The sequence below is a fragment of the Scatophagus argus genome, chromosome 13 (assembly GCF_020382885.2).
Source record: "Scatophagus argus isolate fScaArg1 chromosome 13, fScaArg1.pri, whole genome shotgun sequence".
Lineage (NCBI taxonomy): Eukaryota > Metazoa > Chordata > Actinopteri > Scatophagidae > Scatophagus > Scatophagus argus.
The window spans coordinates 4,743,988-4,771,925 of NC_058505.1; the positions used below are offsets into that span (position 1 = coordinate 4,743,988).

A 27,938-nucleotide genomic window follows, 5' to 3' on the forward strand; every position below is an offset into this window, starting at 1 on the left:
GAAAAATGTCTTTCAAATTTCTCACAACACAAGGTCTTAGAAGGTCCTCTTGCATTTGATTAATATTGTAAAATATTGGTCAACTCCCAATAACATAAAACATGGAAAGCACAATATTTAAGCTGGAGCCAGCGAATGCTTGCGATGTTGGCTGGAGATGAACTTCACTTAAACCATTTTCAAAAATGTTAAATTTTCTGTTAATAGAGTGATTGCTCAGTCAAGGTCCACTCACTGGCTTTTTTGCCATGAGTAACATCTCAGCGTTCGAACAAAAATTAGGAACTTGCATAAGCTGAAATGCATGTTATTGCTATGCAAGTCAATCCATGACACATTTTAACTGACATAACAAACACAAGGTAGCTGTTGTGGAGCTTACAGTGGGACCACACAATATTCCTCAGAAGATGGAGACCGCCCACTTACCACTGAACTGTCGATACTCAAACCATTTCCTACTGTCTCCGAGGGCAAAAATGAACTTTCAGTCTCATAAATTTCAATGTTCATCATGCAGTCTAACGTAGCAAAATGATTTCCTATGCTTATAATACATATTGTATTTGTATCTGCAGTCCTTCATTTGAATTCTCTTTGCTTCCTTGGTTTATTCTTGGTGTAAAATCGACTTTGCATAAAAGCATGAATTTCGAAAAGTCCAATCTGGACAAGGGAGAGAAAACTGTACTTATTACAGGGCTGTATGTCGAAACAACCTTGATCGGAGTGTGACGCTTTCTCTCCTCTTTATTTCGGTCTTCTTTCTCAAAGTTTAACAATGAGCTGCATTTAAAATACAGTAAGTGAGCACCACTGAGCATGATTTATGCCACAGCTAGTGTTGCAGATGAGAATGAAAATTGGTGAATGCTAAAATTACTGTTATCATTCCTGGGAATGATTGACATTACAAAGGCTCTCTGACAGGCGAGCTATGGGAAATCCAGAGTTTCCATGGAAATTGGACAACTTGTCAGCTGCACACACACACACACACACACACACACACACACACACACACTCACACACCGTCTCCAACGCAGCATGTGTGCGCTTGTGTTGTTGTGCATAAATCATTAAATTTAGCAGGCTGCCACATGGGGCTAATGCCGACATTGTTCCACTTCTAAAGACAACGAGCGCATGTGTGCACACTCACTGGTGAATCCCGGCGCTGTACGTTGTTTGAACAACCCGTGTGACATATTCAGAGCATCCTGCCTGACTCTTCAGCCTGAAATCTCTCCGCCTCTTCGGAGACGGCTGCTCTAATATTGTCCTGTCACTGGTTTCTCACCACCGAGTCAGGTGTGAAGGCAGGCACCGATCTTTATTAGCATAGGGAAACCATAGTGACAGAGGAGATGGGAGAGTACATCACCACACTGAAAGGCTGAGTGTATTCAATTCCATCTGTGAGTGCTGGAGTGGGTATGAGAGGGGCAGAGGAGATGGAGTCAATTTTGAAGCGGGTTTAAGAACAAACAAAGCCATTTGAGATCGGGGGGCTTTCATTTCTACTGCATCTGCTGCCAGCCTGGTATACACCGATTGTATATGGAGGATTGGATACAACGGCTGCTTCGCCTTTTGAAATACAAGACTGAAACACAATGAAAACAACATTTAAAAACCTACATGGACTGTTTGAAATGTTTCCAGTGAGAGAGAGGAAAAACAAAAACAAAAACAAACAAAAAAAAAACAACAGGTGTGTAAGTCAACTCAAGCTGCACCTGCTTCAATGATTTCTTTGTGGTATAAAATAAACTTAGGCTGAGCTCTGCCAGGCATATCTTCAAGGGTCTGTAATAGTCAAAGGAGAACTTGAAACAGTATTAAACAGTAGCTGATAAAACTCACTATATACTAGTAAGACAGGCAGTTAAAGAGACAAATACATTCATTTGATCCAGTGTTTCATCTTTATTCAGGGTATCGAATTCCAACCAATTGAGGAAATAAAATGAGCTTGCTCCCTCTGCAAGGAGAATAAGATTAGCAGAAAATAAGACAGTAGGAGAAAAAAGGAAGAGCAAATAAGCCTTGTCTAAATAATGCATAAGAAAAGGTACTTGGTGGCTGATGCAGCAGCTGCCTTCCAATACATATGGTTCAGTTTCAAACTCCATCCATTTTCTACTTCAGCCGCAAGGGAGAGGGGCAGCGGGCACCCAATGGGCGGATCGTCACGCCAAGGAAGAAAAGATAAACTACAGCAGGTTCAATCCATACGCTTTGAGCATCAGTCACTCCCCCAACAATGAGCCTAATGCAGAGTGGTTACACATGAAGGGAAAGGCAAGAAAGAGAGGAAAACACATCCCAGCGCAGAGGAGATTCATGTGGGAAGGCCGGCGGCTTACTAGGTTATCACTCACTTATCGCTGCTGCAGCGCGAGACGTGGAATGGCCGGGGAAATAGCTGTCCATCACCCAGAATACAATCAGCGAAGTACACGGCTGGAGAGCTAATGGATGTTTCCACAGGGAGGGCAATTTAGTGAATGGGAAAGTGGATGGGTCCATCATGCGAGATGGGATTATGTGCGATTGTTATCCTTCACAAGCGTGATATGACGGTCAAGGGGTGTAATGTATATGGACAAGGGAGGCATTAAACAGTAATCTCTCCACAGCCCACTCACAGCCAATCAGCCTTCCCCCGTCCCTCATTTTCTTTTTGTGACCTGGGCAGACGTTCTGAGCAGCACTTAAACAAAAAAAAAAAAAAAAAAAAAAAAAAAGGCTGCTGCTGTAATAAGCAAAGAGGAAGATAAATTAAATTCTGTTGACTCAGTTCAGTGCATTTTTAACCAAATCGATGCAGTTGCACGGAATGGCTCGACAAAACCGATGAACTTCAGACAAAAAAAAAAAAAAGCAATAAATATTTGTCCTTGTCAAAAAGAACACATAAAACAGTTAGAAATTTGCACATCTGACGCATGACTTTCAAGTATTTGTACCTTCTCAAATCAAATCTGGGATAATACACAAATGTTTACATTTTATTAATAGAAGCCAATCACCCAAAACATTAAAAAAAAAGGCACCAACTGCCTCACACAGTTTTCAGCCAAGCAGTTGTAGTTCCATACATCCCCTCTCCTCCATCTCCTCCATCTTCTTTCCATTTTCAGGCTTAAATAAGCCTGTCACAATCTGTACCTTTTTCTCTAATGTCCCATCAGTGAAAGTTCTCAGTCTGCGGCCTCGTGTCCTCAGATATCCAGCGGCATAAACATCGAGGCCTCAGAAGATGTGTTTGAGGTGCTTCACGCCGTACGTCTTGAAAAACACCAGCAGGATTATAGTCCACAGGCCCAGGATGAAGCCATCAGGAGGATGCCAGTCTTTCTGCTTTGGTTTCTGAGCAGAGAGGGGAGGGGGGAGAGGAGGGGATGGGGACGGGGGGACGGGGGGACGGGGGGTGAGGCGAGGTAAAGTGAGGGGGGACGTGGGGGTGGGGGGGTTGCAGGTTAGTAATAGTGTGTATATTTCTCCTGTTGAGGCCACCGCTGATTGTTCTGTCATTCACACAAGCAGGCAAGCGCAGAATCACGTATGCACTCACTTTATCTCTTCGCACACTTTATGTACACTATCTGCTGTCTCACACACACAAACACAAAGGTTCACACAAAAAGCGGGTGGTAAAGCTCATCAGTACACCTCCCCTGTCTTGTGTTTGTCCCATTCACTGCCACATCATCACTTTGTGTATGATTATACTTTTAAATCTCCCTGTATTAAACATGCATCTCACAAGGAGCACATTTATATGCTAATGTGGCGGCAATATTCTGCGGAGAGATGAGATTTAACCTCTAAAAAAATCTTCCTAACTCCTCCGCTGGCGACAAAGCTATAGATAGGCTGTGAGGACGCACTTAAGAGATTTCTGTTATCCCTCGCTACATACGCTGCCATTATCCAGTCAAGAAATCACCAGCCCTACCCCATCCCAAACAAACAGCACACACCCCAAGTCGATCACAGACCGTACGCGAAACGTCAGGATGACATTCAGCACAGTGACATTACATTTACGCTTCCTGAAGTACATCCGTATGGATCTGACACACACACACACATACTCACACTTAATTATGAAGCTCAGGGTTGTTTTGGTTTTATAGCACGTTTACCGTATGATTCAGTGTCACTGCTGTCGGTGGTGGATGCCAAAACAGAGCTAAAAATAGTGAATATCCTAATGATCAACATATGTTAATAGCACTGAGTATGAAAATCTGTTAAGTAAGGTAAGCTGACACTTAAAGTTTGGTCACATTCATCTACTTTTGGTTCTGTCAGTTATTTATGTTTCAAGACGTTTGTTGTAAAGAGGTTTGGGGCTTCTTTGAAGAATATCAGCATGTTTTCCACAAAACCTTCTGTCATGCATTAATTTATTTTTCATACTTTTCATTCACACATAATCGATAGGTTTCCCACGATGCACAGCCCTAGTCCTGCTCATCAGGTGGACAGAAGTACAACTCAAAACAAAGAACACATAATTAAGACAAACATATTCAGCCCACTGCTGATCAGTGGAAGCTCTTTCGCTCTTTCTTGTCTTGCCTTGTCTGTTGAGTGTCAGAGGCACAGACTGTATGATCAGAAGGCAATTTGCTGATGTTTGCCAACGAGTTTTTCTGCCCTACAGGGACCAAACATTAATTATTGCAGCTTGTGATACCATACGCAAGCATCGCTGGTTTAATTTCACTGCCCAACAGCAGCCCTAAAGTCCTGAACTGCCACCTAAAATCAATATTTCAAACTTCAGCACAATCCAGTCATGTTGCATCAACAGAAGTCTAGAGGAAAACTTTGGACTTGAAGGCGCTGTTACAGTACTGTGGGCATTATAATAAAACTAAAATAACATAGCATTTCAGTGTTGAAACTGTCTAATTGCCTTGCACTTGTGTACATGCTGTACACCTCAATGGGTCATTTAATATTTTGCTGAATTTAATTTCTTATGAGAGTTGTAGAACTGCTGAATGGGCACAGGCACCACACCACTGCAATACAAACAAGAAACTGCCACATACTGTAGGGTGTGTTACATGCGCAGTCTGAAATTAGCACCCACTAAGCAGTAAATGCCAGTGAAATGTGCAGAACACAGGCTGAGGCTGTGACATTTGAACGCCTCAGTTACGTCCAGCTTTTCAAACTCTCCTTGTTTATTATCGTATGCACCCTCAAGAAACACAGTCTATCTGTCTCTGACAGGCTTCTCAATGGCACAGAGTTCTCCCCCTGCTATAGAAAACGGCATTCTTAGCTCGTCGAGAGGAGTTTAAGTACTTGACCTGCTGCATACCACAAGGAGTCTTAAAGTAATACACTGCAACTGATTCCACCCGTAAAACACTATTTACAACACGTATGATTCCATTTTTCTTGAAATAATGGGCACTAATGACTACTACTTCCTTATGAGTTTAATAGCTCTTAGTAAGAGAGGAGGAAAGTCAGTTTCAGAAAATGTGTGTGATTGTCTACTCGTGCGTCTGTGCGCAGGTTACGGTCTTCTCAAGGCTGCCTTTTCAATCCAAACTCCAGGTTACGTGCCAACGCTTCCAATTCCTACCACAAGAAAGACTGAGGACAGCAGTAAAACTGGGCAATGTCTGAAACCAAATTTATTTAACAGTTCAATCAAGTCAAATCAATAGAGTGTCACTGCCATCCGGAATACGAAAGCAGAGACAGACTGCAGCACAGGTGAGCCCAGAGCTCAGAGTCAGAGCTGGAGGTCCAAGGCAAAGAGCTTCTGATTTAAAGCTGCAAATATTAGCTAGTATTTTAAGCTTATATTCAGTTTTGTTGGCCAATAATGCCAGGCAATAATCGCATGTAAAATGAAATCATGAGAAAAAAAACGTTAAATTCAGGCTTGAACAGGTGCTATCGCGCATCAAACAACTGTTGATAACCTCCAGGCTTACAGGAGACAGTGTCAGAAAGCAGACTGCAGCTTATATGTTGGAAAGACCTTCAACACACCGATTTTGGTCTCCTTTGGGTGACATCAGACCAGCACACGTCAAAGTGGGAGTTTCTTCCAAAAGCAGCCCTGAATTAAAGGCCCTGAAAAGCCATTTCCACAACAGGCTTCTCATCACAGATCAACAATAAACACACAATCTTCTGCTAAAAAGTTTTTCCTGCTAAGAACTTTTCTGTTACATAACACGAGAGATTGCTGTATCTGTTCCTTGTCTGTGCTCTTCTGACTGGACTAAGTTAGAAAAGCGTGATGTTATGCACCAATCAGGACTGAGACTGACAGCTGTGGGCCTGATTGCTGATGCTGCCGTGCCACAAATCTGACCAAACCACACCCGCACAGTTCCAACAACGTAGGTTAACAAAGTTTTTGAGTGTTATTTTAGTGATATTATCATATGTCTTGTGCTTCTGTATGTTTTTTTTTAATCCAAAGATATTTTTGTTTAATAAATACTCAACATTAATAGACTGCTTTTTATTCAGTAAACCATACCTAAAAATTATGAGAAATATATTATTCCCCTTGCCAAGTTACAGTACAGCTGCACAACTGCAGAGCAGCCGCACCAATCTACACCAAACTCCTACAACAACTGATATTGGAGTCATGTTTCACCTCCAAGTCTGACATTTTTGTTCATTATCTCTGATGTGAATACATAAAGAGTTCCACACAGAGGAGCGAGGAAAAAGAGAAAAAATTATGGTCATATCTCAGCCATAAAATCCTCGCGCAGCACAGAATATCCCTCCTGCTGCCACCAGCGCCACGGGCCAGAGAGTAAATCAAAGAGGCAGCGCTAGAGGTTCTTGTACCTGCATCTGGCTCAAAAGTACATCACCGATTTTCAGCATCAGAGCAGCAAACTCTGCTCAGCTTTACTTCTCTCCCATCCCTTCCATCACCCTTCTCTGTTTCATTCACAGTTAGTTTTATAGTTGTGTAACTTTGAGGAAAAGATCTGGTCAAGAAAGACCAGGCCTAGAGACATTTGATGACTAGATGTCTAATTACGCTCAGGAGTTGGCGGAGACAGAACAATAAAACAGTGAACTTTGGGCTCACATTCACCAGGCGGCCATGATGATTTCTGTGTCTGGGACCTCTTGTATATGAATTATCGATGAATAATTTCACTATGTTGTCAGCAGGTGAAATTGACCGTTACCATGGAAACACAAATCTTATCTGGTTTAAGGCCGACTAACAGTTTTGCCTCAAAATTAGTTTTTAGATTTGTGCGACAATAACTTCGATTTGATTTGCTGAAACACGACTGCAGTCCGTCGAAGGACCAGTCTCTGGTGCTCACTGGAAAAAGCACAGTTTGCAGCCACGGTTGCAGTTTGGCTTTGAGGCTTTTAATTTTTCCACTGACTCCACAAGGCGAATGCTGTCACAGTTTTGAACGCTGGTCGATTTTGACCCGTCTGTTCTAGTTCAGCTGAAACCGAGGCATCTCCCCAAATCCCAATTAAATTTACTAGCATGCCTGAGTTGCCGTCCTCCATGTTTTCTGGTCAAGCGGACACAGAGCCATGACAACAGAGATCTGTCCCTTTGCAATGTTGACATAATCAGATGAATACTGAGCTGACAGTTCAGACTGCCATCCACATGGCCGCTGATTTCAGACAGCACAAACGTGGTCCAAATCATATATTCAGTTTTTGGTTTTTTTTTTTCATCCTGCTTTCAGTCCACTGCATGCATCAGATCTGTGTGACATAACAAAATCTGAGCTGGGACACTTTCAGTCACAGTCATGGTGACAAAGTGGCCATCAGGGAAGACAAGAGGAGGAGCTGAGTTCAACACCTGGAGGGGCGAGGCAAAGCCCGGCCGGAGGTCTCCATAAGAGACGACACTGCAGGCAGCTGACCTCAGAGGTGTGCGTGACTGTATGCACATGTGTGTCTGTGTGTGTGTGTAAGTTTAATCCCCGTGGGTGAGGAAGAGCAGAGGGAGATGGATAGACTGTGACAGGCAGCCACGTCAGCACAGCCAGAAGATCGAGGAGCGTATGTCAAGAGGGAAGAAAGAGACAATAGAAGAGCAGGTAACATAAAGTCGGCTAAAGAAACAACGTGATAACTACACATTTTAACCACATTGAGCTGAATAATCTAATGATGATTATCACTGTCAGATAATTTGTTTTGTGATTTACTGATCATTGGTTTATAGCATGTAAATTAAAGGTGGGTACATTTGGTTGTGGAAGACTTTGGGTCAATGTGCCCTGCCTGGTTCTCCGTCCACCTAAGAGCTTTGCCTCGGCTCTCCCACGGCTTATTACGGTTCAGTTGTTAAAAGTCTATGAGAGGTGTTTATTCAGCTAAAAGCTCATAATGAGGTTGTAGTCGGCGGTGGTTTGACTGCACTGCATTATACTGATATGTGTTTCTGCCTGCCCATCGCATTTGTAAATGTGGAGGGTAAAACGTCAGAAACAGCTCTCAACATAACGTTGTACACTTCAACAACACTGCAAACTACATCGTGAATACCTGTGTCAGTCAAAATTAGACATTATTATCTTTTGTGAAGGCTGAATTTATGGCTGATAAAGCGGCCACTGAGTATATGTACTCAGCAGGCCAGAATCAGAGGCAGGGACAAAGCTTTCATTCCAGATTTCATTCAAGATTTTATCTGTAATCAAACATCATTTTTCTTAGCCCATTGATGATCGACAGCAATTCTTTCACTGTTTTGACCTGACTTTTCCTCTGCCATCAAACATGTTTCTGACATTTCTCTCTACATATACAATGATACCTATATATTTGTAATAAACTCATCAGCTGATATACTGGCCCAGCGCATTTATAGCTTTGGCTGTAGTGTAAAATGTCATAAAAAGTCTCAAGGTAAGTTTCTGTAGTCCAAGGTGACGTCTTTGAATTGCTTCTTTTGTCTGACCAGCAGTCAGAAACACAAACTTATTCATTTTATGGAGCATACAGCAATTCAGAAAAGCAGTAGTTCAAATCATATTTGTGAAGCTGTAAGCAGCGTTTGCTTGAAAAATGACCTCAGTGAATTTTACCAAAATTGCTAATTTTCTGCTCTGTCTGCTCAAATGACTGATTGATAAATCCCTAGATTTCTTAAATACATTGAATATCTAAATTTGAGCATTTTGACTTCCCAAAGGAAAAAAAATGCGATGAAAAGCAGAGACTTGTATTTAAAGAAATGCGGCAGAGGAGAGAAGAGGGAAGCTGAAAAAGAGGAGCGAGTGTTCGCTGACCTTCACTGACAGAAACATTCACATCTGACTGCCAAGGACGAGGACTGAAGCAGCCTGCCTCCATTACGCACGCTTTGTGTTGCGTATTCAATTCACAAGTAAAATCAATTAACAGCTACCCACCTGATTGATTGGAGCTAATTAATATGGCCATGCAGGATGCTAATGGTCGTTGAGGGAGGTCTGAAACGCCCTGCCAAACACAACCGATCCAAGGTCAGAACTGCAGCAAATTTATGTTGTGCGGAGCCGCATGACACGACAGCAGCCACTGCGCACTGCCAGGACATCCACTGTGTTGTCTGGAAATTTGAAGCCCTCGGCAAGTGCTGCGACACTCAAAGTAGCAGGTGCATTATTCTCTCATAAAGGGTGTTTTGCAGTTCTAGACGATGTTAATTGTAATTACTGAGCACGAGCAACGCATCAAATTCTAACTGATGTTTGATTAAATGAAGGGGCTCTGGCCTGTGATCCACACAAACCCAACATCCACTTTTAAAAAGTGTCAGTGCTGCAGGCCGAGTGAGGGAAGAGGGATTTGGCAAGTGACAGGAGGCAGGCAAAGCATTATTTTTCGGCGTTTCCATTTTCAATTCTCTGGAGCCATATGGTGTGGCATTAAGGTGGCACAAGAACAAATAACAATTTGACGCCACAGACCGAGACTCACAGCAGTGAGGTAGGGAAAAAAGTGAAATACACAAGAGAGTGGGGGGGTGGGGGGTGGAAAGGAGCTCCTTCTAGCTATTTCTAGAACTGAACATATTGTGATTAGGCACTGGCAACGTGAGGAGATGTGTGAGGCTGGAAAGAGAAGGCGGCAGTAAGAAGGGACTCACCCTGTCACCACTAGCAAGACAACTGCCAACAGTGACAGGGCATTAATCAACTCCTCCCCTGCACACAGCCACATAAACAATGAGGGGAAGTTTGTATACAGACGCCATACGGCATAGCCTTATGTATCCACTGTCAGTCACTCTGATGACTTCTCCATTTACAAGCCATCTACTTGCAAAAGGAAAAATGTTTTTCTCAGATGATAAACCCAGACAGAAGATCAGAAGTGAAACCAGCTACAGACCACTTGGGAATATTTTAGCTATCACATCTTATGAGATCCAATCAGATCTGAATCTTCAGATAAGTGCATCTGATCAGCGAACAATGAAGGACGCTGCCACAGTGAAATGAAGATATCTGAGAAAGTTGTGTGTACAATATGACAGTTAATCAAAAAGACGAGAGCTGTCAATAGGCTCTATGGACATTGGTCATTCTGCTGCAGTGCAGATGGATTATGGTGAGGGGGAGAGAGATGACTCAGTCTGTCAGGACTCCCATCTTCAACCCAGCAGGAGTGCTAGCCGATAATCGAAATCTCTGGCAGGGGTCATCGGGTTGACGTGTGTGTGTTTGTGTGTTGTACGTGTGGATGCATTTAAAGAAGAGCAGGGGGGGTACACAGAAAAACAGAAAAAGATGCACAAAGATGAATAGATGGGGGGGGGGGGGGGGTGTGAAGGAGACAAAAGAGAGAGACAGAGCCAAGATATGAAGCCAAGTAGCAGACAGCAGAGGCATAATGGGGTGATTGTGTGTGTGAGCAAGCGAGCTTTCAATAGCGCAATTGCTTCAGTGTATTGAAAATTACAGACACACTTTATGGCGCACTCTTATGTGAGCAGCGGGCAACAGATCTAAAGCTGGACTGTGTTTGCCAGGCTTTTGAGGCAGTCCTCAGTGATCAATTTCCCAGAGTGCCGCTGGGTGTGGAGACCCCTCCTATTTCCCATCATGATACTCAATAAGCGTCTGACAGAGCTCTCGGGCTTGTGGTCAGCTTCATTTCTCTGGGCCAAATGCCCAGGACTCCTTTGTTCACAGCAAGGTTGATGTCAGCCAGTGATGTTTACAGCAGCAGGACCCGAGGGTTTTTCAGATTTGATTTTTTATTTTCTCCTGCCACTCACTCGGTCCAGCTGGATCTGACCTTTAGTATCAACACGAAGAGTTTACTATCCGTCTGCGTAATGGAGACAAACATCTTTGTCAAATCAACTCTGCTGTAATCACTGAGAATCTGAACCAGCAGTCTTTCAAATTGAACCGATCGACTCTTTTTTTATTTTCATTGCAGTTTCACAATTTGATGCCTTTCAACATTAATCAAAAGCAACCGCTATCTTATTTTACTTCTTGTTAGGGAAGCGGAGCCCATTGCTCTGGAAAGTGAAAAAAATAAAAATAAAAAAAAACAGCTGCTTTGAATCTACACTAGACCAGGTGTGACACCTGTGTTTAAGCATTTAATGCGAAAAGAACAACTGTTCCACTTATATCAGTGAGAACACAAGTCTATGCACTGATACCACATAGATTATTAGAAACGATACACATTTTTTTAGTATATATATTATTTTATTTTTAAATATATTCTATTTTAATGCATTGTATTAGCTGATACTCAAAGTTCAGGTATCGCAATCGGAAACATATAAGTATTGGAACATCTCTACATACAAGAAGTCTATCTATGATATATGATCTCTGATCTAAAGGTATTAGAGCAGCTTAGTGAATACAAAAAGGATCAGTTGTTGGCTGATTTCATTTACTATATTTAAACTGCTCTGCCTTTCTTTTGATCGGGCTTTTTGGTTTGGTAAGTAGAAAGCTCATAAGTAACATGTGGACATAAGCATGAGCTGGACACAGTAATGTCTGTAAAATAACAGACGAATCCATAAATCAGGATCTGCCATAAACATTACCTATATGTAGCTTTCAATTTGACTTTTTTCCTGAAGTTCTCATAGTGAAATCCACTGAAACTGCAGCTTAAATATATTGCCATTAACTTCACAAATGTAGTATTTACTATATGGATATAGCATTGGATAATACTGTATATAGGGTCTGTTAATGTGTCCACTGTGAATTTTTCGAGCACAGTTCTTTGAGGCCGATGAAATCCAAATGCGAGCAACATTAGTGTCTGCTCTTGCCTGTGGCAAAGATTAATGTGACTACTCTTGTGAGACACAAGTTGAATGGGAAATACAGAAATAGTATTTTTAATAGACTCATAATGGGAAATCTTACAAGAGCAATACAGGACCCAAGACCAACTATTTCGAATGCAGGGCACATGTTCTGAAGGAGCGATGAGAAGGAATAGGTGTTCATTTGTGAAGGTCGGCCCAACTGAAAGCCACAATCCATTTGGGAATGAGGTGAATGCACAATTCCTCGCCACAATCCTGCCTATCCATTCTGCTAGATTTCACAGTGGCCCCTCCACACTGAGACCAGGAGGCACTTGCATTTCACACTCAGACATGTCACCATGGAAACGACACAAAGAATCAGTTGGTGGATGTTGCACATAACTTTCTGTTCCCCGTCCAAATTAAGGACAAGCGTGGACACACTTCGAATAACAAAAAAAAACAAAAAAAAAAAAAACAGGAGCAGGAATAAGTGACTGCCTGTGCCAAAAGGTATAGAAGATGACAAACACAAAAAAATCCTCATTCAATCGCTAATGAAATGGCCGTTAAAAAGGTCTGGATTTTAACAACATGGGCCTGTCCGTGTGTTCGGAGTGTCCCCAGCTGACCCTCGTGTTTGTATGGGTGTCTTACCTGATGGATGATCTCAGACACTGGCAGTTGGTCCACATAGGAGTACCTCTCTCTCTGCAGCTCTCCATTCACAGGACTGAAAGACAAAACACACACAAAACATCACTCTTTGGCATTTACCTCCACTAGGTAAACTGCACTTTGGACACATTAAGCTTTTGATGCGTGGGACGCCATTATTCAGTGATGAAGAAAAGCTGTCAGGATGAGGAACAGACTCCAGTGTTTCTGTTGGCAGTGAGTGTGTAGCTGAAGTGTGCGTGATTGACAGAACATTTCAGAGCCGAGTCAATGATATGCACTGCAAATTGATGCAAATGAACCCACTTTTTCCTCTTAATAAATGAAGAAAAACATCATCTTGTGGAACTCTAAGGGAGTCAAGCTCATCCTGACAAAAATAAATGCAAATTGATCTTGTGTATGTATGTATGTGTGTGAACTCTGAAGAACAAGAAAAAAACAAATACGATACTAAAATCTATCTATCTTCTTCAAACATTCACTTGGGTTTTAGCAAAACTAACCAGTGTAAGGGCAATCAATAAAAGTTAGAAGGAGCTTCAGAGTCAACTTCAATAATCATATGGGGTTGATGTTGCATTTATTGAATGGGTAAACAACCAAATACAACCAATGTTTGTCAGCTCGTCCTCTAAGATTTCTCTGGTTTACTCTGATGGTGAGTCATCTTGGCAGCTCTTTTCTGGCATTTGAAGAAATAAACACGAAAATTCAGGTTTTAATGTGGCAGTGAGCAGTGAAGCTCTAAATTACCAGAATCCGCAAAATCAGAGGGTCATTCAGAAAGCTTGCAGAGAAGTGAGAGAATTTAATATACTCAATATGTGCACAGATATGAGCATTCAGCGACATGAACCAAAAAAGGCACTGGAGTGTAACATGTTTCAAACTGGATTGACTGAGGAAGATTGCCTGAGTCAGTCTGGATTACCAACATTAGCTTATTGAGAAATATGCACAGGCAGACTTATCTCGTAAGCTCCAGAAATACTGCCTTTCTTTATTTCTATCCTTGTCAAAACCTGATGCCTACATTCCCCATAACACAACATGAACACAACATTTCGGCTGGAGATTCTGATGTGTTACGCTAGTAGCGGCTAATGTAGCCTTAAAGCGCTAGCCTGCAGCAGATAGGCGCAGCAGGGTCCAGAAGTCAGGTTGGGTTTGTTTTTTATTTTCAAGCTTGTAGTCTTCCACCGAAACTGATGCTGACTCACATGACATCACGTGAGGCATTTAAACTGACTAAAAGAGGCACTGCAGTACAGTATATCAGGTGAGCAACAGTTGGTAAGCCTGACATGTGCGACAGACTTTGCTAAACAAGAAAAAACAGCCTTCAAGAGGAAACAACAAAGAAAACTTTTAACTGAGTATGTCTACCACAGTAATAGAAAATGGTATGCCTTTTAAGTTACGTAGCTTTTACGATGTTTTGCAATAATTCTGTGTTTTCTTAGCAATAGATTTTCAGAGCACGTGTTGCAGAGGCATCATTTCAGAAAAAGCTATTAACACCCGGCTTTGAAGCTTTTTATGCATATCCTTGTATCGGAGGCCAGTATACAAAGAATAACCTACTGTACTGAGGGCTCAGAATCCAAAGTAAAAGTTGGACTCTCCTGGTGCTTTCATGTCTTTTTCTGGAAAGCTGGCCATTAACCACTGAATGCGAACTGCGGGTTAGTGAGAAACCCATTTACATTTAAAGCATTGAACCAACGCTCTGAGCTAAAGCAGCCTAAATTAACAAAGTGAGCCGAGGTTCAAAGTCTTGCTCAAAGGCAACGAAAAGGGTCATCAAATGGCAGTTGACGGATAGATGTTGTTTAATGTGAGACAAAATGTATTAAGAAATCTGAAGTCTCCATTAAGATATTAAATCTGTGACCTTTCTGATACAAAACACACATGGCCTTCCTGCTCCCACTGATATCCAGAGACCATTAAAATCACATTAACGACAAGTCAATAGACCACATACACCATCCAGCTGTTATAAATACTCAACTGAAAACCAAACCTGCATCTTAAAATAGCAGAAAAACAGAGAACTTACTCATGTCTTATTTTTGCTGAACACTATTGTACCCAGCTGTTTTCTGCTTAATTACTGAGTCGGTTTAAAAATGAAACTAATGGGCGTGGGGATGGGAGCAACAAACAGCCTGAAAAATCAGAAGTTATTCACAAGCAGACAAGGATATTGATGACTTTGGTCTTTTGCGGGATGACAAAAAGACCAAACAATAATCTAAAATATCAACTGTAGTATAATTTAAAGCTACCTGAGAAGGTTTTTCTCACGTAGACACCACAAATTGAGTTTCCACCTAAAAAAGCACAGTGCAGAAAATTTAAGTTTCTGGCTGCTACTGGCTGATTTACTCTGCCTGACCACAGCTTTACTCTCTGATGTCAGCCTTATTCAGCGCTGGAATTATTTGTCACTACAGGATGAATTAAAACATGCCTACAACAGTGGAGGACACCACAATTACCTTCACTGCAGCTTAGGGAATTGATTTATCGGGTAGCCTTCACCTTGAAAACAACAAAAATTTGCTCTGAGGGCTGAAATTAGGAGAATTTTGTCTCCTTTTTGTTGAATTTCTTGGAGAATAAATCCATACCATTACAATGATGAATCTCTGTTAACTCTTAGAATTTACTGCACTGAATTTCCCCACTGTGGGACTAATAAAAGCCTACCTTGTTTAATTTATTTTCTGTCGTTTATCACCATGTATACTCTTGAATATCGTATCCTTCTTATATCCTTAAGGGGAAACTGTGTCAACTCTGTGAACACTTCATTAAAAATAAATATTACAAAAAAAACACGAAATCAAGGAAACAGAACTGTGAAAATACTGTTTCTAATAAGATTTCAAGCCATAAGTGCCACATTTTAGAAATAACTGAACGCTTCTATGTATTTTTTTTTTTGTTTGTGTCCAGCATCACAGTCTGGTGCAGCATTAGGAAGAGGAGTCTCAGCTAAAGGTCGCTATTGAGACGAAGTTCAACTGCGAGGCCGCCTTTGGTTAATCAAGGGAAGTTTGGGTAAGACAGCTGCTGACTAAAAGGGGGGGCATATCCTCCAGTGGACAATCATAGCCCTCCTCCAACCACTTGATATGTGAAGCAACTTTTAGTCCCTTTTCTTTTTGTGTCTTTCTTCTCCCCTGGAGCTGCACATCATTTATCTCCATGGCTTTTTTCCCCACTCTCTTGGCCTCTCCTCTTTATTTTCCCTTTTCCATTCAACTCCATCTCTCTGTCCCCTTCTCTATTCCCACCATGTCTGTGCAGGAGGACAGGAGTTGCTCTGACAGACTGGAACAGAAACAGAAGAAAACAGCCCGGGCTGGCAGGGATGGCGGATGATCTCCTGCAGCGCTCCGAGTTCTGTCCGCCGCCGCAAACACGATGCCACCGAGAGCACCGACGACGCGCCACCAAATCCCCATCTTTTTCACTTAGCACACGAGATGAGCTCTAATTCAATTCAAACCACTTTCCACTTTATATTCCATAAAGAGATATTTAGGGAGGGGGGGGGGTTTTTCAATCCACTTTGCTGATTCTAATAGATGTGAGTGCCCCTCCTCACCTCCTTCCCCAACCTCCAGCTCTGGTATCCCTGCTGTCTCCAGCTGCCATCTTTAGGTCAAACAAATTTTCTTTTAACATCTGCTCCACCAATGACCCAAGTGCTTTTCTAGACTCTATCCAGGTCACATATTAGATTAGATTTTCTGTACAACTCAACGGGCATGAATTCAGCTTTAATTTGACAGCAGTTACTGTCCTGGGTGCCTTGTAACCCACAGGAAGACATGTTTTGGTGAAAAAGCACCTATGGCTGGAAGTGAGTAACCAGGCGATGTCATCACACTGTTACGCCTGTGTATTATGAAGAGGATTGAGGGGGTCCATTAAAACGTCCCCTCCATCAAGTGCAATTCACTTAATGGAAAAGCCCATTCTGAGTGGGAAAAATGGCCGTTTAGAAACGGGTGAGAGGAGAGGACAGATTAAAAAGAGCGCGAGAGAAGAAAGCAAGAAAGAAAACAGGTACGAACGAGACAGGTGTACACACCAGCACGCACATATGAAGCAGTCTTCTTTAAATATATTCTTCTCACTTGTGCGAGCGGCCGAAAGGGCCGACAAAAGTGGATTAAAACTGCACTATATTTAATAACAGCTTGTTTCAGAGGACATCTGTGATCTTTTCCCTGTTGGAACACACAGAGCTGACAACGCATTTTCAGGTCTTATGAAATGCTATTATTAAGTTACATAAAAGCACTGTTTAATTTGTTGTTAGGAGCTTGCATCTGTCATGTCTTTGTGATTGTATTTTTACATGTGTTGGCAAAGGAGTCTGACCAAGCTCACTACTGATTCTGTAGACAAAAGCCTAATTCGTATTTTATGTTAATTTTTTTTTTCTTTACGGGAGGTGGGTTGATTACTGTAAGCAGGGCTGCGACTAACAATTATTTTCATTTCTAATAATTTGTAGATTTTTTACCCAATTAACTGATTGTAAAAAGGTCAAGTGGAAAATGCCAATTATAATGAGAGCCTAAGGCGACAAACTGAAAGGACTTGTTTCAGCCAACAGTCTCAAATCTGAAGATAGTGAGTTTACCATCATACATGAAAAATAAAGCAGCAAATTCTCACATCTGAGAAGCTGGAAAGAGCAAATGTTTGGGATTTTTTTTCTTGCCATGAAGTTTAATTTGGATTAACTGACTAATTATTTCACTACTACTCCTATGATTACTACTGCTGTGATTTTAATCCCATCCTGAGCACGAGTGACAATTCATCCCGTATTACAGTAATCATTACAGTCCCATTTACTTTCTGTATTTCTGGCACTCTTGATGGTCTTTGGTGTAATTTTAAGGAAACTTAAACAACCTTTTTGTTGATTCTAGGGGCCCCCGTGGACAGCATGAACAGTATGAGCACCACCACACTGCTATGGTGAAGATCTGGATGCAGCTACAGCATTTGCTTCAAAAGCAAGTGAAAGACAGACAACACATTTGAAATATTGTTTTTTCGTTCACAGCTGCTTGCTGTTTGTGTAGCAATGAGGGAACGCACAGTATGTACTTGTGGATAAGCAAGGTACTTTAATGTGATGATGGTTGCTCATTAATAGAAATTTTGTTGAGGTTAGGTTATCCACATTCCTTCATAATGTTATTGCTTCATAATAATAATCGCAACAGCAAAATATAGCAGGATAGCAAGGCCAACGTAAAACATTACAATAGCCAGTTATTCTGCTGTGGTCTGACAATGTAAACATCTACAGTAATTAATTTCTCATTTGCTTACGCTGGTCATATAGAGGCATCAGTGTTGAACTGAAACAGTTTCACAACCGGTTAAAAACTCGTTATATTATGTTTAAGCCCGGAAAGACACTTGTATTTGGTGTTTCTGTGCATAAAAGTGGACTTTGTGTCACTGAATTTCATCAGCTCGGTGCACAGTTTCACTTATGTGTAACAACACAAGAATTGTTCTAACCTGGAGGATGTCAGTTTGTTGATGACAACATTCAACTTTCTGGTTGAGGAAGAGTGGCTCTGACTCTGCCGTGGCCGTCATGCCTTTGCATGGTGCAGTGATCTGCACATACTAAACAACAGGAACACTGTCACCTTTAAAAAGCCAGTTTTTACATTTCTCTCACAATACTTAATAATATTTTCTGCCATTATGTGATAAGCATGATGAAAGTCATATCCTTCCTGCAGAGTATCCTTGTACACCAAACCTCCATCTCATTTTACCAGAGGCTAAAAATACGAGAAGCAAAGCAAATATTTCATTCCCACATCTCCATGTAATATTAATCTCGTCCAGCACTTGATGCTAATGACACTCCGCAATGTGACATACAAAATGACGGAAAATGTCGTTAGCTTCCCTAATATCTTTGAACTTGGCAAAAATTGTTTTCTGTGATTGTTACAAGCAGAGAGATGCTACATGTGCTTTGCTGCATCAGTAAATGTGGCACCATTAAACATCAAATGAATCAGGGGATTGCTGGTTTCTTACATCAGAACTGGAGTTAAGATGTCTCTCTCTAGGACTGGCTTAGGACAACAGCCAGCTCGATAACACTGGTGGTGTGTCTCTGTGCTGCAGTGGAGATCAGAATAATGTGTTGGCCCTAATCAATAATAAAGTAATAGGGGAAGTTGTGTGAAATGACTAAGTAGCCGCAGGTCAAAACAGCCAGTGACTAAAATTGGTGTGGCAATTGCCTCTAATTACTAATTAGCAGCCAGCCACATTAGATTCTTTAACTATAATACCTCCCAGTGGTATAATTAAATCCCAGCTTAATGAAATTAATAGAAGTGGGGGAAGCGTAATCGTGAATAAAGTTTTAATTTCCATCCCATCTGTTTGTACAGCACGGCAATCTATTCCTTACCTGCAGCCTAATGAGTCAATATATGCAGGAGTGTTTGCATTTTGGTGCTTCAGATGTGTGTTTCCTGAAACTCCTGGTGATTGTCCTTATTATGGGATTAGTGTGTCTGGGAACCGGCTAATTTGGGAAAGCAAACAATATGTCACCAGTTACAGAGCACGCACAGTTTGACAGCTTTCTACAGCCATCTAGTGGTCAATCGTATTTATCACAGCGTATGTCCTACTGATGCACTGACAGGATGCACTGAATTCACTTTGGATGCGTTTTGTACAGTTTACCACAGGATGGCACCACAGATGATCCATCAGAAACACTGCTGCTTACTCAATGCCACTTATCCCCTAAAGCCAGAGAAGGACAACGTCCAATCATGACCTTAACTTTGCTGTAAAACAGAGCATTAAGGGCTGGTACTGACTGTAAGTAGCAGAAAATATGATGTACATTAGCGATATTATTACTTCAATCAGTCATGTTACTGGTCAGCCTTACAATCAGTCTGAGATTCTCAGTTTATAATCATGGCGACGCCCTCTGTGTGATTTGCCCTGCCAGAAACGGGCCACTCAACACATCATTGCAAGAGAAATCAATATCACTAATGTGAGGTGTTCTAAATCGAAATCGAAGTCTAGTTAGTTGGGAACCAAACATCAAATGATTTTGGCCCACAGCACTTCAGCTAAAACAAAGATAAGCTGACCTCAATTAAGGTTTTTACATTCGGGTTGTCCCTAATCCAACTCAACTAAAAGTAATGCGTAAATCAAGAGGATTACCTTTTTTTCTTTTACTTTTTTTTTTACCGGATTGATATTAACAGTGCATTACAATATTATTGTGGTTTGTTTTTGTTTTTCAGTTCTTCCCTGATACAGAATATTATGTGTTCAGGTTTTAATAATATAATTCAATAATATAAATTCAATCAAGTCAAACATACATTTAAAAGAGAAGGTCTTTAAAAAATATAATGTAAAAAAATATGCACAAAGTAATTTGTCAAGTCTTGTTGAGAGTGAAGATTGTTCCGTATGGTCTTCAATGAAACCTATGTTTAGTAGTCTACCTTAAGTCAGGTTTTAACACTCTGGAGGACACTTTTTGTCTTGTCAAAGGCTGTTTTGCTCTCTGACATGTCTCATACAGAAAACTATGCACAGTTAAACATCCTAACTACTATTTCAGCTCAGCAGCTCTGCTTAAACAAAAACATCCACATAATCCAAAACACACATTTGGATCAATTCATACTTTAATTACTGAACTAGCGACAAACAAACTCGGCTTACCTCTGCTCCTTCTGCTCCTCATGCTTGATGGAGTCGCTCAAGTTGACGGCTTCCATGGTGATCTCGACTTTGCGGACGCTGCCAAAGAAGTCCGTGATGAGGACGCTTCCTGGGTCCCTCAGAAAAAGGTCAGTACGGTGGCCCGGAGTGGACACACACTGACTCTTCGGACACACTTTGAACTGGGGAAGCAGACCAAACACAAGCTGTGTATTAGAATTATGGAAGCAGGTGGCACTTATGCAGCAAAAGATGCTCTACGCACCCGTGCAACAAAACTAAAACAAATACTCCAAGAAGGTAAACACTGTACTCCTGATGCTGTCAGGTGCTTCAGGTAACAAGACTAATTACATGGTGTAGGTCACTTTTGCCGGCCACAGACAGCGAGCTGCATCAAACAGCTGCAGTGTGAGAGCAAGCGACAGCGTGTGAATATTAGAGACACAGAGTGGGACATTTGTGCATGTTGTCATCAGTTAAAAATCTTTCAATGCCCGGTGTGTTGCCACTTGTGGGTTAACCCTCTTAAGGGTGTGATTCATCACCATGTTCTCAAACTGAGCTCTCCATTTGAAAACAAAATAAAATCATTAAACCGGGGTGAACATTAACATTAGAAAAAAAAAGTGTCTGGCAGACGAATTTGTTAGGAAGGTCGAGGCAATTACTGTTTCATCAAAGACAGCAGAGTGGACTGAAAAAAAAAAAGAAAACTTCAGAGAAATCCATAGTATTGATCCTTAAAGGAACAGTTCACCCAGAAATGAAAATTCAATCATTATGTACTCAGCCCCCTGCCGATGGAAAGTCAAGCAAATTTCTGGAGCTTCACAGCAAAACAGCATTGCAGTATTCTCTTAAACAACTGAAGAAGGTGGGAGCTGTACGGACCCGTTTTATTCCAGTTGAAATACCCAGCTTCTTTAGTTTTGTAAGTACTGCTCTGCTGTGAACTTCCAGAAATTCACTCGACTTTCCATCAGCATGAGTATATAAAATGACCAAATATTCATTTTTTGGGTCAACTCCAGAAAGTGGCAGAAGAACAAAGACCTCATCTACAGAAACAGGAAAAAATTTTAAAAAATACTAAGCTTTAGTCACAGCAAATTCATTGAGCTCAGACTGAGTGAATGAGAACTTGAAGCATTTTGATAGTAACCTCTGGTGAGGCAGAGGAGGTGGTGGGGATGAGGAAAGATGGTGCCCGAGGCCAGCAGATCTCTGCAGGAGTGTAAAAGATGGAAAAAGAAAAAAATAAAAAAGGTGTTGCTGGGACTCAACCATAGCCTGGAGCAGCATGTGCTCAGCATCACCTCCGTCATGTGTCAAAGGCCAAAAACCTTAAGTGAGTATCAGACATTCTGCTTCTAGTGCAGAGCCACAAGCGACTCGTATCTGGCCAGACGCTTTATAGCAGACACTATGCTGAGGACGAAGGGCAGCGGAGGGCAGCTTCTGTGAAGTCATTTGAGGTTTGGTACCTACAACAGCGAGACAGTCTGGGTCGCTCTGCCACAGAGTGAATCACTTGTCATATTCTTGGGCTACAAATGACAATTATTTTACCGCCACAGAACTGAGAACATTTCTTTTGAATTAGGCAGTTAAGAAAAAAGGACCCTCACAATTGCTCAGAACACAAAGTCGCCTTCAAACTGCCTGTCTGACCAAACTCCAGTTGTTTCAGCAGCATCCTTTTCTCACTTGTGGAATGCAGAAAAAGGGGGGAGGTGTTGAGTAAATACTCAGAGAAAAGGAAATAAGTTTGAAATTTAAAATCTTTATAAAACGTGAACTACTGAAGTCTGCACATGCACATATACATGACATATAAAGTAGGGGAGTGCACACTTATATACAACCCACTGATATATGTTTGACATCCAGAAGTGTTCGTGGTGCACTTTTGCTGAATCGATCAGTTAATCCAATTATCAGTAGTTTATTCTGAAAAAATACCAACACTCTATAAACTCAGAATCAGAATTCCTTTATTTATCCCCGAAGGGAAAAATGTGGGAATTTTTCATTACCTTCTGACATTTTAGAGACTATACAGTTCTTTCTCTTACTGTATAGAAACTGCCTCTTCAGTTGCTCCTGTGCGCTGCCACTACACTCTCTGACATTTGTGTAAAAGGGCACACACATGCACTCAAGCGCACACACATCCTCACCAGGTCATTCATGTTGGTTTTGCTTGCAGGGTGGATGTCCTCCAGGAACTCCAGCAGATAGAAGGTGTAACGGTCCATCAAATGGACTCCTATGGCCAAATCTGGCTGGTGCTAGAAAAGAACAGGAGGAAAACATACAAGAATACAAATATTAAATACCCAACAGGTACCAGCAGACATAGAAACATTGCAGTTTAGAACTCGTCAGTTCTGGTATTATTAGTACTTTATGGAAAAATGTAAAGTCACGCTGCTATTTGGTTCAAACACAACGCAGTCTCATTGTTTCCATTACTGAGCACTTCTTCAGTTTTACTGTTTGAAGAGAAAGGGATCTTAGCAAGGTGTCTACCTGATGTAATTAGAAAACGTTAGCCAACATCATCTTTGGTAACGTTTACTGAGGTTGCTTAAGAGTAAACTTCCTCAAATCCAACAAAGAAATCTGATAGCTCATGTTTAAAGAGGGAGAATTTGTATTATGGCTTGAGTATGTTAAACACAGCTTTGTCCTCAGTTACAACGTGCCATCAATCCACGCTTGTTTACAAGACGAGCTGAGAAACACTGACTGATTTTGAAGTTATCTCCACCCCATGAGGGCAGGTAACTCACCGACAGGGAGTCCTCTCCGACTTGACTGCTGGCCAAAGCCATAAGGTTTGGAGAGTAGAACCTCTCATACATGGAGGCGCCCTGACAGGTGTCAATGATGAAGAGGAGCTCATTGTACCTGGACACACACACACATACACACACACAAAGGTTCGTGTACATTTTCAAACAAAACTGATGGGAGAAGACACAGCTGGCATATCACTCGTCCATTTGTTACAATAAAACCTGTTATCACACAAACCTTCAAACCATCTTTCATATTGCAGCTGCCATGGTGACCGAGAACAGCTTCATTCAGTCCCTGTACCAGACACCCACGCGTACAGTGTCTCCCTCCCTTTCTCCCCTCTCATAAAGAGAAATTCCACTTAAATTTCTTTCCCCTGTTTAAGCAAACACGATAACACTTTTATATCCAGTGGACTGAAATGAGGTGGTCTGGGGACGATGAAGGGAGGTGGCCAAGTCTCTATGGTGATGGTAATTTGGCAGTTCAAGCCTGCAATTATCACATTAGCATCAAAGCTGGCGTCACTATGCTTTTATCTGGCAGCCTGGGGAAACTGACTGTATCCCAGACACTCTCTATTGATAGGTTTGGAGGACAATAGAGATGCTGGTAGCAGAAGGCCACTTTTGCTCATTTGGTATCTCACGGTTCACAAAATATACAGTGCAGCACCTGAAAAAGCAACTGATTTATAAAAATAGACTGCTGTAAGAAGTTGTGTTAATATACGCATAATAACAGTAATTCCTTTGCTGTTCATTTGGCATATGATGTGTCACATTAGTTCAATGGCTGACATGTGAAAATGAGTCACAATGAAGGTCATTTCAATCGCACTAACAGTGTGAATTCTGCTAAAACTGTGTTTGTATGAAGTTGTTAAAATCAATATTTCAAAACATTGGATCGACTGATAGAATGATGAACCCACAGAGAATTACTCCCACATTCAGCTCTAATGAGTATTTCAGAGTCTTTCAGCTTCACAGTACAAAACTTTACTGCCTTGGTTTCCTCTCACCTCTCCCATCAAGGATCGAGGATGTCTTTGTTATCCCCGAGGGGCAATTTGTAAGCAGAATACACACAACCTCACCAGGACACGTATACCAGTTAAAACACATGAAAGTGACAGCATGAAAATGTAAAAACAAAGCAAAAGTAAAAAAATAATAAGAAGAAAAATAATCAGCAGGGGTCATTTTCATAAATTACAGTTAAAAACACAATAATTTATTTAGAAGGCCACAGGCAGCTGGGACAAAAAAGTTTTGTATGTGTTCTTCCTGCATGTATGCAACCTGTGCCTGCGACCAGGTGGAAACAGATTACAAATGTTATGCATTTTTAATCTGTTTGGATGACTGGGCCTGTCTTTGTACAGCTGGATGAGGTCATTCAGGGTTGTGCCTGAAGTTTTACTACACATCACTCACAATACCCTGTAACCTATTTCTGTTTTTAGGCTGAGTGACCCGTACCAGTTGACAAAAGAAAATGTGACAATTGATTCAGTAAAACAGGAAATAAACATTTTCCTAAAAGTGCTGTCAATATTAAAACTACAAAGCTTCCACTAGAAGTACAACGCTGAGTGGCCTTTCTGCGGACCGCATCCACATGGTACTCAAACGTAAGATTATGGTCAACAGCTTTGTTTCCAAACATGTTGTTCAAGTGTTACATATAGAAATGCACTGCCAAGACCAGACAGGGTGGGGAGTCAGCTCCGATTTCCTAAAGCACTTTACATGAACAACTCCATGTTTTTCAGAGGAGCTGAATTGAGCTGCAGTGAACTGAACTCAGCACTATGAAAAACACAAAACTTGTTGTTACATCAAGCCTTTTCCATCATATTTTTATGTCAGTTTCCAGTTTATTTACCTTCTTTTCTGCCACATCTGCTCAAATGCGTCGGCCAGCTCTACGTTACTAATCTCCTCAGAATCCTGGAACTTTAGAAAGCCGTTCCCACCGTGGCCTGTTAAACAAACACGTATCATCAATAATTCAGTCACCTGTGAATCATGATGCAGAATCACAATACAGGATGGAAAATAACAAGATAAAGCATTAAAATGGATAGCAGTAGTGCACACTGTGTTGGAGAAATGACAGATTGTGGATTCATTCTGCCACAGACAAAGATCAACAAATGCAGGAGCACCTACACATATAACTGAAATCCATAATCAGTATGTCTGCCTCTCCTCTCCATGTGCTGTTGAAAGTCATTTTGAGTCTTTTACTACAGCAGTGCAGACACTGATGGTGTGGGCACACACTGATTGAACATAAGAGTGTAAGTGTAGAGTATTTAAGGGTGGATTTGTCCGTTACTTACCTGTCAGGTATATGAGGATGTTGCTTCGGTCATCAGAGAGAAGCCGTTTTGAGCGTGGCGTGCTGGGCGGCAGCCTTCCGGTCAAAACACGCAAGAAGTTCTCCACTGTTACCTGAAAGACAGACGGGATGCAAAATGGCACTGATTCTCATAGCCAGTGAAAACACAAGCATACTTCACCATCTAAAGTTTGCATCAGCAGAGTCAGCATAAGGTAGCTGCTCTACTTGTTCTTTAATTAAACAGTGAAATGAATTATTCCTTGTTTTCTTCTTTTTGCCTCTTCACGTTTACCTGCTCGTCTTGCACATGATTACAGTTGGACAGCGAACATGGATTAGCATTACAGTGTTCATTCATACTGAAAAAGGCCAGTACAAAGCAAAGCAAATAATCAATAACAAGCACAGATGGAGGCTGGATATAACAGTGCCCTGCCATAGCAAACGAAACACCTGGTGCTCCTGTCAGAGAATGCATGATACCACGTCATGTCCTGCTGAACAGAGCAAGCAAACACGGGACAAGCAGCAGTGAACATGCTTACCTCCAGTTCCTCACTGCCCCGATATAATCCCTGTCCAACTCAGTGATGTTATGCGATATGCAAGGTTCAGATTTAAACTAAAAGTATCCATGTCTTACACACGTCACCATGCGTACCTGTTTGCATTGCACGTGTATACACACATTTAATAACAAACACGATGGGGCAATGAATTTTTCAGCCTTCAGGGGAGATCAGGGGAGCGGAAAATGTACTGAAAAGTAAGATTCATGGTTTATTCTTTTACTTAAATCATACAGATTGCAGAGACAAACCGGCCTGCTAAAATACAGAAATTTCTGTGATGTGCACTGACCTCATATCCTCGGTAGTCCACCTCCACATCGTCACCGTACACATTCAGCTCCATGTTCTTGTGGCTAAACACTGTGGCAGGTTTGGGATTTCTGTGGCTGCAAGCCATGTCATCAGCCAGCATGAGAACTATGTGGCTGGAAAAGGAGGAAAATGACAAGAGGTAATTCAAAATGATTACATTAGAAAGAACATGAAAAGAATGAAAATGAAAACACTCCTGAATTGAAATGATTTCTTGACAAACTGTAGTTGAAATCATGTGCTCAGTAAACCTAACAGGATTTTCACTCGTACTGTAGCCTCAAAATCCCCAGTTTGAATAGAGCAGGGGACCGCAGTCACATGTATCCCATTTAACAAACCTAAATTATTATAACTAGTTAAAAAGAATATACAATCATAGTTCATGTTCTAATAATGCAACCTGCAACATGTCAGCAGAGGAAACCATGACCAAACAATATCTGATGTGTGACTACCTAAAGAAGACTCAGTAAGTGAAGATATTGAGGAGACATTTTAGCACAACTACCTGTCAGGAATTCCCAGCCTCTTAACGCTTCTGTACACGGACAACGTGTTGGCCACATGACGGTAGTTGAACCAGAATCTGGACGTACACACCTGAGTATCAAACACGCAAATAAGGAGAAAAGTCGGTAAAATGAATTAGCATATAATCAGCCTATAGCACATGTAATGATATCAATAAACACGCACCAGAACAGCCCAGTTGTTGGTATGGCCACTACTGAAGAACTGCCCCGCATTATCCTGAGAAACAAATGGAGGAAAAAGTAATAAATTAACGCATTTTAATGTAATTTTGGCTCGTACAAGCAGCCAGACTCCAAAACAGCTAGCATAACAGCACAGAAGGCTAACATGGGGTAAAATTCAACACGAAAAGACAAACTGTAGGAATATTCCTGGCTGCGAGCGCTAAAAATATACACCCACCTCGATGTTAATGCTGTGCGCTAGTAAATACGTGGAAAATAAGTACAATAAATTGACTATTTTCATCGTGCAGCACTGCTAGGGGGTGTGCAACAAGGAAGTAAAAACCGGTAGCTCCGCCCAGGAAGTTGTTCCGATAGTTTCAGAATAAAAGATTCTTTAAGGAGGATGGAATAATAAAGTTTTGATCAGCAAAAAAAAAAAAA

At 41.4% G+C, this 27,938-nt stretch overlaps 1 protein-coding gene across 2 annotated transcripts; it reads right to left on the bottom strand.

The window, feature by feature from the left end:
* Positions 1-1,909: 1,909 nt before the first annotated feature.
* Positions 1,910-27,867, bottom strand: pigk (phosphatidylinositol glycan anchor biosynthesis, class K). 2 transcript variants are annotated; one of them, XM_046407456.1, is made up of 11 exons: positions 27,733-27,867; positions 27,493-27,546; positions 27,305-27,396; positions 26,771-26,906; positions 25,908-26,019; positions 25,448-25,544; positions 23,548-23,665; positions 22,933-23,043; positions 20,750-20,931; positions 12,947-13,022; positions 1,910-3,375 (listed from the first exon to the last, which is right to left on the bottom strand). In XM_046407456.1, exons 1-11 carry the CDS (start codon positions 27,796-27,798, stop codon positions 3,259-3,261), a joined length of 1,161 nt encoding a protein of 386 aa, XP_046263412.1. In that variant the 5' UTR covers positions 27,799-27,867; the 3' UTR covers positions 1,910-3,258. The 2 variants fall into 2 exon arrangements, with proteins under 2 accessions (XP_046263412.1, XP_046263413.1); XM_046407457.1 differs by lacking the exon at positions 1,910-3,375 and adding an exon at positions 12,349-12,640.
* Between the last annotated feature and the right edge of the window lie 71 nt (positions 27,868-27,938).

Excerpts from the sequence above, each read along its gene's own strand:
- pigk (XM_046407456.1), bottom strand. The coding sequence starts at position 27,798 with ATGAAAATAGTCAATTTATTGTACTTATTTTCCACGTATTTACTAGCG. Across the intron at positions 27,547-27,732 it reads CGCACAGCATTAACATCGAG|GATAATGCGGGGCAGTTCTT; the intron begins GTGGGTGTATAT and ends TTTGTTTCTCAG. Across the intron at positions 13,023-20,749 it reads GAGGAGCAGAAGGAGCAGAG|TCCTGTGAATGGAGAGCTGC; the intron begins GTAAGCCGAGTT and ends TTTGTCTTTCAG.